The 10,644-nt window shown below is 45.6% G+C and overlaps 2 protein-coding genes and 1 non-coding gene across 3 annotated transcripts; 1 reads left to right on the top strand and 2 right to left on the bottom strand.

Annotated features, from left to right (window-relative positions):
• Window positions 1–3,169: 3,169 nt before the first annotated feature.
• LOC140013520 (uncharacterized) lies at window positions 3,170–4,323 on the bottom strand. Its single transcript, XM_072062825.1, has 3 exons — window positions 3,576–4,323; window positions 3,418–3,512; window positions 3,170–3,268 (listed from the first exon to the last, which is right to left on the bottom strand). The coding sequence occupies exons 1-3, from the start codon at window positions 4,321–4,323 to the stop codon at window positions 3,170–3,172; spliced, it is 942 nt and encodes a 313-aa protein (XP_071918926.1).
• Window positions 4,324–6,132: 1,809 nt separating this feature from the next.
• LOC113706019 (uncharacterized) lies at window positions 6,133–6,996 on the bottom strand. Its single transcript, XM_027227916.2, has one exon. It carries the CDS (start codon window positions 6,994–6,996, stop codon window positions 6,133–6,135), a length of 864 nt encoding a protein of 287 aa, XP_027083717.2.
• Window positions 6,997–8,164: 1,168 nt separating this feature from the next.
• Window positions 8,165–8,271, top strand: LOC113707519 (small nucleolar RNA R71). Its single transcript, XR_003452247.1, has one exon. It is a non-coding gene; the product is annotated as a small nucleolar RNA R71 (small nucleolar RNA).
• The last annotated feature ends 2,373 nt before the right edge of the window (window positions 8,272–10,644 follow it).

The raw sequence follows: 10,644 nt of genomic DNA, 5'->3' as shown, positions 1-10,644 counted from the left end.
GTTTAAAGAGGTCACGGGTTAACAAACACGAATAACAACCAAAAACGAAGGATAAAGCTCAAATTGGTTTACTATTGGGAATCAAGGCGAATGCATGATTTTCTTTCGAAAGCTCAAGGGGGTCAAGTCCTAAATGCCCTTATCATTTCAAATGCATGTAGTTCAACAGAATGTGGTCTTGACATGTACAAAATAGCAAGTTCTAGAATGTTCATACCATGTGCGATACCCACTCAATCAAACAAAATAAGAGCAAACAAGAATAACATGCTCAAACAAGGCTCAAAAGCTTCCCAGAAAGTTACAAGAACGGGTTAATTCCAGCATATTCAACATTCAATGACATCGCCAAGGGAAACAAAATGCACAGCTAGCATATTTGACCACACATCTACTCACTTTGATTGTGTCGTTCATCACAGCACATGCCCCAACATTGACAAGCATAGACATAAACAACAAACCGACTAACTACAATGATTTTCATTATTATTCTTTTTTCTTCTTTTTCAGGTTTTTTTTTTTTTTTACTAAAGCTAAAAAGAACTGATGAGACAAGGCGAAAAGGACGACTAGTGAAAACCACTCCCCCCACACCTAAGACCGACATTGTCCCCAATGTAGAATAAATGAAGTATTAGGAGAACTGAGAGGAACTTCCCTGATCACCGGGGAGTGAAAGCGAGACACTAAGGTGGAGGGGGATGAGGCGGGGTGAATCCAATGTGAGCGTAGAAAGCCGCCTGATTCTCTGCCTGAATGCGGGCGAAGACCTGGAGCGCCATTAGACGGCCATCTATCTGCGACAGCTGGGTGTTGAGCTCATGAACACCCTCTTGGAGGTCCGGGTAGCGAGGGTCCCTAGCAGGAGGAGGATGAGAGGAGGACGGTCCCGCCTGATCCGGATAGGGTGGCGAGTCAGTGGAGGGTGCAGTGGTGGGCACCCGAGGCCGTGGGCCGTCTTCACCAAGGAGCGTAAACTGGTAGACATCGCCCACCTTGCGAATAACCCCCATCCGCTCCAAACTGCGCAAATCTAGTGGCTCAATCTCTCGAGTTAGGGCGAAATTGTGCTCCTTGTCGAGGTCTAGCAATCCCAATCGGATGGCCAAGTGGGTAATGAGCGAGCCTAGGATAATCGGTTTATTGTGCTTATGAATGATTGACTCCATTTGAGTGGCTATCCAACACCCAAAATTAACCTTAACATTGTTGCACATGCACCAAAGGAAGTAGAATTCTGCTTTGGTAAGGGTGCCGGAGGAATCCTTCCGCCCCGAGAAATTGTAAGCCAAGAACCTGTGGATGACCTTTAAGACCGGATCCTTCAGTTCAGAGGCCTTGGACTGACTCGGATTATAAACCTGCCGATCCGTGGACCACTCCCTCCAGATGTCAATATATTCAGTTCTGAACGGTCTGGTGTAGTCAATAGCACTATTAATATACTCTCCGGAGGCAATGGTTTCCTCACTGACAAACCCCAAAGTCAGATTAAACTCATTGATTGAAAAATCATAATGTTTGCCTTTTAATCTAAACCGAATAATCTCCGACTTATCCAAAGTGATGTACTGATTCCTGATAAACTCAAAAGAGCAGTAGAATTCACAACAAAACTCCTCAAACGTGGGGTAGTTAATGCTCAGATACCTTTCCCAGCCTATCGCCGAGAACAACTGCTCAACCTCCCGAGCAATTCGCAGATGGTCCAGGGTTGGGGCATGGAAGCACTTGCAAGGAGCAACAGGTCGATTCACCAAAGTGTTAAACCGGTCCTGTTGTGCCGTTGTAAGATTAGTGATCGGTTCCCCCCACTCCCCAGGAGACATGGTACTCTTATTCAGGCCCAGACGGGACCGAATGGGGGGTTGGACCGGAGCTCGTCTCTTCCGAGGCTGGGACCCAGACGGCCCAGCAGTAGTTGCCTTCTTAGGAGGCATTTAGGGACCACCGGAATAACAAATCAGCTCAGAGACAGCCAACCAACCACCAAAAGCAGATATGGGACCACAGTCAACAAAATTACTAAATACTCAGCAGCTCAACAACAAGAGGGGACACAGTTACCCCACCAAACAACGACCAGACCACACACACCAACCAATGCCCCAATGCCGTCAATTAGCCGACAACCATAAAGAAGACCGAACCAACTCCCCTCAAATCAAGATATTAGTCAATAAAAGGCAACAATTAGAGAGCTACCGACCACGTGTTCCAAATAATAAATTCACTAGAGCCCACGATTTCCCAAAGTAGGTAATGAATGCAAGGCAGATATGAGGACTCTCCCAGTCAGACAAAAATCAAATGGTCCCCCGACAATACCAACAATTATAGCAACCCAAAAGGAGGCAAACATTCATCAATTAAAATTCCCAATTGAAGTCACCAGTTCAACAAGAAAGGCGAATAAGGGTACCACTTTTTCCCTTTGTCCTCGCTGAAGAAGAAATTGGCGGAGAAGGAGAGCTGAGGCTGGGCGCGCGCGCAGAGGACTGGTCGGCAGAGCAGGTCGTGGGCGCTGGTGTGTGACTGCTCAGGGGAAGGGGGCTGCGCGCAAGTGGGCAAGCGCGCGTTAGAGGGAGCTGGGCGCTGATGCTGCTGAGGCAGGGGCCGCGCGCAAGGGGGACGCAGAGGCGCAGGCAGCGCAGCTGTCGCGCGCACGGGCGTGCGCGTGCTGGGAGTCGCGCAAGGTGATGGCGCGTCAGTGCTGGGCGCGGCTGTGCAGGCCGCACGTTCAGGCAGCTGCGGGCTGGGTCTTGGAGGGCCGCGGCTGACCTGCTGCTGGTGGTGGTCTCGCGCGCGGTGCTGCGGTGGACGTCGTGGAGGCGCGCGGCTGCTCGATCTGAGTGTTGGCTGCAGCGGACGGCGGACAGCAATGTGCGGCGGCAGGAGGCGGCGGCTGACCAAGATTGGAAGAAGAAGTGCTGGAGGTTAGGCAAAAGCAATTTGGGGAGAAACTAGGTAAGACCCACGGGGAGAAAAGTGGAAAAAAAAAGTGAAGTCCTGGAAAAAAAAAATTTTTTTTTTCGCTATCGGAAAGGTTGGAAGGCGTGGGCACGCCTTGAAGGACCTAGTTCTCTGCCCAGCGCATCCTAATGATACTCAAGGGAATTTTTGTGCAAGCGCAGGCACGCCTTGAGACTGCTAGTCTCCAATTCGCTCAGGGCACCTGGCGCGACCCTTTCAGGACGTGGGCACGCTTTGGAACCTCTACTCTTCTGTCCAACACCACAAAAACAGTCCAAACATTAAGATGAAACTGAAAAATTGCAGAGTAAGTAAAAATGATCACAACTACTATTGTAATCCTTGGGTTGTCTCCCAAGCAGCGCCTTTCTTTAACGTCTTTGACTAGACATGGCCTTCAATTGTTTAGGCCTCCCCACTCGGATCACCAAGGAATAAAACCTCCGTTTGATCATTATCAAACCCTTCATAATAGGGTTTCAAACGATGACCATTTACCACGAACTTCTTCTCCGTCTTCAGACTTTGGATTTCCACTGCATCATAATGGGAAATATTAGTAACAACAAATGGACCAATCCAACGGGAACGCAACTTACCAGGGAAAAGCTTAAGTCTCGAGTGATAAAGTAGGACTTTTTGCCCTGTGACAAACGACTTCCTCGACACTTGTTGGTCATGAAAAATTTTACTCTTCTCCTTGTATATTGCAGCGTTCTCATAGGCTTCATTCCTTAGCTCCTCCAACTCTTGTAATTGGAGCTTCCTATTTCCTCCGGCCTCCATAAGGTCCATATTACACCGCTTAAGTGCCCAAAATGCTTTGTGTTCATATTCCACCGGGAGGTGGCAAGGCTTCCCAAAAACTAACCTGTATGGGGACATCCCAATCGGTGTCTTATACGCAGTGCGATAGGCCCAGAGAGCATCTTCCAATTTCACACTCCAATCCTTTCTATCAGGCCTCACCATCTTCTCCAGGATCGACTTAACTTCCCTGTTTGATACTTCGGCTTGACCATTCGTTTGGGGATGGTAGGGAGTGGACACTTTGTGGAGCACACCATACTTACGAAACAAAGCAGTGATCGTCTTATTACAGAAATGGGTGCTCCTGTCACTCACTATGGCTCTTGGCATTCCAAAACGGACGAAAATGTTAGATCTTATAAAATCTGCAACCACTCTAGAATCATTAGTCCGGGTGGCTTTTGCCTCCACCCATTTGGAAACATAGTCAACAGCAAGTATAATGTACAAGAAACCAAAAGACGAGGGGAAGGGACCCATGAAATTTATACCCCAGACATCAAAAATCTCAACAAATAATATGGGGGTTTGACTCATTTGGTCTCTTCGAGAGATATTCCCCACCCTTTGACACTTATCACAAGATTTGCAAAACAAATATGCATCCCTAAACAGAGTAGGCCAATAAAAACCACTTTCTAGCACTTTACGAGCTGTCCGCTTTGGACCAAAATGCCCTCCACATGCAAACGAATGACAGAAAGTCAAAATAGAGTGAAACTCACCTGCACTTACACATCTTCTTATCACTTGGTCTGAACATTACCTCCACAGGTAGGGGTCATCCCAAAGGTAGTGTTTGGCATCACTCTTTAGTTTATCCCTTTTAGCTTTTGGCCAACCTGCAAGTAATTGATTCGTGACCAAAAAATTTACAATGTCAGCGTACCAAGGTGTTGACGAATCAATGGCTAATAATTGTTCCTCAGGAAATGATTCTCTTAACGGTAGATCCTCTTGATTTGTGAGCAACCGGTTCAAATGATCAGCCACCAAATTCTCAGCTCCGCTCTTGTCCTTGATCTCTAGATCGAATTCCTGCAGGAGCAAGATCCACCTGATCAGTCTTGGTTTATCATCCTTCTTCGCCAGCAAGTACCTCAAGGCTGCATGATCAGAGAAAACTATTACTTTTGCACCCAATAAATATGACCTAAATTTCTCTAGTGCAAAAACAACAGCTAGTAATTCTTTCTCCGTTGTGGAGTAATTAAGTTGGGCTCCACTTAAGGCTCTCGACGCATAATAGATCGCGTGTGGTGCTCTTCCAATTCTTTGTCCCAACACGGCGCCCACGACATAGTCACTCGCGTCGCACATAATTTCAAACGGAAGGCTCCAATATGGGGGTTGAATGACAGGCGGCGATGTCAATGATTCCTTCAGTTTATCAAAAGCCACCTCGCATTCATTTGTGAAATCAAATGGCACGTCCTTCTGCAGTAACTTGAACAGGGGTGTTCTTATCTTTGAAAAATCTTTGATAAATCTCCTGTAAAAGCCTGCATGGCCAAAAAACGAACGCACTTCCCGTACACATACGGGGTAAGGTAGAGCAGAAATAAGGTCTATCTTAGTTTTATCTACCTCTATGCCCTTAGCCGACACGACGTGCCCTAAGACAATGCCATAATCTACCATAAAGTGACATTTTTCCCAATTAAGTACCAAATTCGTCTCTATGCACCTTTTCAGAATTAGAGCTAGATTTTCAAGGCATTCATCAAAACTGTCCCCGTACACACTAAAATCATCCATGAATATCTCAATTATTTTTTCCACATATTCTGAGAAAATACTTACCATGCACCTTTGAAAAGTTGCCGGAGCATTGCAGAGACCGAAAGGCATCCGGCGGTAGGCAAACGTGCCAAATGGGCATGTGAAGGTGGTTTTTTCCTGGTCTTCTGGTGCGATTGCGATATGAAAGTAACCTGAAAAATCATCCAAGAAACAATAGTAAACACGACCTGCCAATCGTTCTACCATCTGATCAATAAAAGGGAGGGGGAAGTGATCCTTTTTAGTCACGGCATTTAGCCTCCTGTAGTCGATGAACTGACGCTAGCCAGTAGCTTTTCGGACCGGGACCATATCACCCTCCTGGTTCTCCTCCACGGTCACTCCGGCCTTTTTCGGGACTACCTGGACAGGACTCACCCATGGACTATCCGAGATAGCAAAAATGATCCCCACCTCTAGGAGTTTGAGTATCTCCTTTTTCACAACTTCCATCATCAGGGGGTTCAATCTTCTTTGAGCCTGTCTTACCGGCTTCGCATCTTCCTCGAGCCGAATTCGGTGCATACATAAGGATGGACTTATTCCCTTGATATCTGCTATACTTCACCCAATTGCCTCCTTATGCTCCCTCAGGATCCGTACTAGTTTGTCTTCTTGACTTGGAGACAGGTGTGCAGAGATGATTACCGGCAGTGTCACCCGGTCTCCTAGGAATGCGTACTTTAGATGCTTCGGGAGAGGTTTTAGTTCCAACTCCGGTGCCTGCACCACTGAAGGGAGCAACTTTGTCTGAGCCTCTGGCGCAAAAAGTGAAGTAAGTTCATACCTTGGGGATACGGGTGGAAGTGAGTGTAAGGCTTCCACAGCATGGAGCAAATCTCCCCTTAGATCCACATCAGGAGTTACACCCAACTCCAGATGCTTGACTAGAGCCACTTCCAAAGCGTCTTCGCCATCTAATTCGAAAATTTCCTGCACAAAATGCTCAATAACGCTCAAAGCAAAGACCGAGTTAGATTCTTCTGGATATTTCATCGCCTCAAAAATATTAAAATTCACAGTTTCACCATCAAATTCCATTGATAAAGGACCCTCATTCACATCTATTTTAGTCCTGGCAGTGCTAAGAAATGGTCTACCTAACAAGATAGGTGACGGGTTTAATGATTTTTCATCTCCCATGTCCAAGATATAAAAATCTGCAGGAAAAATCAATTCATTTACCTGAACCAAGACATCCTCAACTAGCCCCTCTGGATATGCATTTGTGCGATCAGCTAGTTGAATTATGATAGCTGTTTCTTTAAGTGGCCCAAGATTTACAGAAGCAAAAATAGTCTTTGGCATCACATTGATTGACGCCCCTAAATCTAACATTGCTTTCCTAATCGGTGTATTCCCTATCTTACAGGGGATCGTGAACATACCTGGATCTCCACACTTGGGTGGGAGCTTTCTTTGGAGCATTGCTGACACATTCTCTCCCACCGCTACTCTTTCGTCCCCTCTTAGTTTCCTCTTATGGGTGCACAGATCCTTGAGAAATTTAGTATATTTTGGTATCTGCTTGATTGCATCCAGTAAAGGGATGTTAATCTCCACTTTTCGGAACACATCCAACAGCTCTTTTTCCTTCTCTGCCTTTTTTGTCTTCTCCAACCTGCAAGGAAAAGGAGGTAAGTTAGATTTAATAGTGGGCGGAGAAGTGAAGGTTACCTTAGGATCCTTGCGAATACGCCCTTCCTCTTCAATTTCCTTCTCTATCTCCTCTTCACTTTTGCTTTTTGAACTTTCCACTTTAGGCCCTTCCAGTTCCTTGCCACTCCTCAGCGTCATGGCACTTACATTCCTGGGATTTACCTCGGGTTGCGATGGCAGTTTTCCATAAACATGGGACTCCAAGCGGTTGATGGCAGTTGCCAGTTGGCTTATTCAAACGTCTTGGTCCTTCTTGTCAGCTTTGGTATCCTGTTGGAGCTGCGCGGTATTCGCGGCCAAGGATCTGATCTCCTGTTGAAGCTGGGTAGTAGGCGTGGCCAGATTAGTAGTAGTCGTGGCCAGGTTTTTGACTAGGTCCTCCAGGGAACTCCCTGAATTGGAGAACGAGGGTTGAGATTTTGGTTGCCATGGCTGATGGAATCCTGGTGGACGATTCGGAAATAAATTTTGTTGCCTGTTCCCATAACTGAGATTGGGATGGTCCCTCCAACCCGGATTGTACGTATTGGAGTATGGGTCGTACTGCCTGCGGGGCGCGGGCACGCCTCCGGCCATGTTTACCTGTTCTGCCCCGTCCTCTTGCAAAATGGGGCACGAGTCTGTGCAATGGTCCATGCTAATACAGATTCCACATACTTTCGCTCGCGGCGTGTCTCTCATGGCTAATTGCCTAACAACCAATGTCAATTCTGACAGTTGCTGCTGTAAGGATGAAGTCTCTATCTCGTTGACTCTACGGGGAGGGTTGCTCTCACGGAAGCCAAATTGCTGGGAGTTCTGTGCCATGGCTTCGATGAGCTCCCACGCTTCCCTCGGTGTCTTGTTTGCAAGTGCTCCCCCACTGGCAGCGTCAATGATACTCCTGTCTGTTGATTGGAGCCCTTCATAGAAGTAATGGATTAATAGTTGCTCACTAATTTGATGCTGCGGGCATCTAGTGCACAACTTGTTAAACCTTTCCCAGTATTCATACAGGGACTCACCGGGATATTGTTTGATGCCGCAGATCTCCTTCCTCAAACTCGCAGCTCGGGATGCAGGGAAGAATTTTTCTAAGAATTTCTTTTTCAGCTGCGCCCATGTGGTAATACTACCTGCTGGTAGGTAGTACAACCAATCTTTAGTTGCATCCTTGAGAGAGAACGGAAAGGTTCTCAGTCTAATTTGCTCTTCAGTGACCCCAGGAGGTTTCATACTAGAGCAGACCACCTCGAACTCCTTTACGTGCTTGTGGAGTTCTTCACCAGAGAGACCATGGAAAGAAGGTAGGAGGTGAATCAACCCCGACTTCAGTTCAAAAGCAGTATTCTCAGCCAAAGTGGGGAATGTGATGCATAGGGGCTGGTGAGTCAGCTCCGGGGCAGCCAGCTCCCTCAATGTTTGGGTGTTGGCCATGCTTACTTCGTCTTCCGCTGACTCATTTACAGCAAATAAGTGCCCTTCTTTTTGTCTCTTGGTCTCTTGCCTCCGCCTACGCGCTGCCTTCTCAATCTCAGGATCGTATACCAATTCACCTGTGCGAGAAGAATGGGGCATAAACTAGCAAAAATACCAAGAAGAATAAAATAAAATAAAAACTGAATTTAAAAAGAAACAAATAATCCAAACGCCAACTCCCCGGTAACGGCGCCAAAAATTGACAGGTGCCGAACCTGTGCAATAATAATTACTAAAACGTCCTAATTACCACCTCAATTAATAATTATAAAACTAATCCAAGTACTGGAGCAGGGACCCTAGGTGTGCAATGGGTTACTTGATTCACCCTATTTCCGAAGAGTTTGCTTGATCCGATATACCGGATTTGTCTATAAAAATATTAATTTTTGCATACAATGGCAAGTAGAGTCGATTCCACAGGGAGCGGGTAGGAAAGTATTTCTTTCCAAATCAGTAGAACAAAATTGGGGGAATTTTCAATGGGAGAGAATTAAATAAAATAAAAGTAAAATAAAGCGAACTAAATTCAAAACTAACTCGCAAAACACAATTCACTAAAACTAGCAATTAATAAAAGTTCTACCCAAAGGATCAACTGCTCAGACACGGTCCAATTAAACGATCATCGATGCACAGATATTTAATCAATTCGTCACTTGATTGGTTATAGCTGTCAATAAACTCTGACAACCAATTCTTCCTTACCTTTTCGACAGTCAAGGTACGACCATTGACTGCTTCCCTAACCAGATAACAACCCTAGGTACGACCGTAGGAATTTAATTACCCGTTTGCATTAGAGTTAGAAGAATCCAATCCTAACCAATAAACACGCTAAGAGGGTTTATTTAAATTAGATCCTGCATTTCCCCATCATAAAACCAATTATGGTGGTTGTCACGGGGAGTTAACTAAATGAACAATTACGGATTCTATTTAATTAACGTGGCAGTAGGCTATTAAATTAAATCAAATATCCGGCCGTTGATATTCAATTAATAAAATACCTATGAACAATTAATTCAGGAAACGCACGAATAATAACGAATTGGAAGAAATAATGAAAGCTTGATTAGATCTCACAGATGTTATGGACCGCGCCCTCGCGTCAACCTTTGGGTAGAGGAGGAAATTAGCCGCTCCTCATCGTGACAAACCCGCGTGACTTAATTGAATTCATTCAATTAATTGCCGAAGAATTGAGGAAGGGAAATTAATTGCAATAACAACAGAGAAGGCCCTGCCTTCGTCTTTGCTTCAGAATCGCAATTACAAAGCAAAACGCTACGAAGGTTCTGTCCAGCGGAAAAGTTGAAAGTCAAAAAGAAAAAAGGACTTCTAGCGCCTCCGGAAAGAAAAAAACTAAAGCTACTGTTTTTATTCGATGTAAATCTCCCTATCTAATTTGCTGCCCAAGAAGAAAACAAAAGCGAAGGGAGGCGTCTGACAAAAAGTAGCCAAAAGAAAACTAAAGCTAGGGTCAAAAAGTTTATTTTCCAATCTTGCTTTGTCCTTTTCTTCTTATAGCCGCCGTCCAAGAAGAAGCAAAAAAAGGAAACGTCTGGTGCAAAGCCTAGTGTTGTCTCTAGAGCTCTGATCCCACGTTCCGGGTTCACGTGGACCACGGTCCGTCTTTCGGTTTCGTCCACCTTCCAAGGCGTGGCCACGCTCTGAAATGAAAGATCTTCTGAAAATTACCTCGCGAGCTCATTTTTTATGCCGACCACCTACAATTCATACAAATGTGAGATATGAGTTGAACCTCAGTATTTAGCACAGTAAATAGCCAAAATTAGGCCAAAATAACACTGCAAAATGTGCCAAATAACTCTTCTATCAAGTCCGAACTAGGTTAGGCAGGGGTCGGGGTGCCCACATGGCTTCCGCCACTCACTTGGGAAGGCATTTAGAGTTCACTAGACCCGCCGATCAGCGGCGCTATGCTCAAGCCTGTGA

The sequence above is a fragment of the Coffea arabica genome, chromosome 8c (genome assembly GCF_036785885.1).
Source record: "Coffea arabica cultivar ET-39 chromosome 8c, Coffea Arabica ET-39 HiFi, whole genome shotgun sequence".
Classification (NCBI taxonomy): domain Eukaryota; kingdom Viridiplantae; phylum Streptophyta; class Magnoliopsida; order Gentianales; family Rubiaceae; genus Coffea; species Coffea arabica.
Note: the sequence above shows the minus strand (reverse complement) of the source record. Positions and strands in the feature narration are given on the sequence as shown.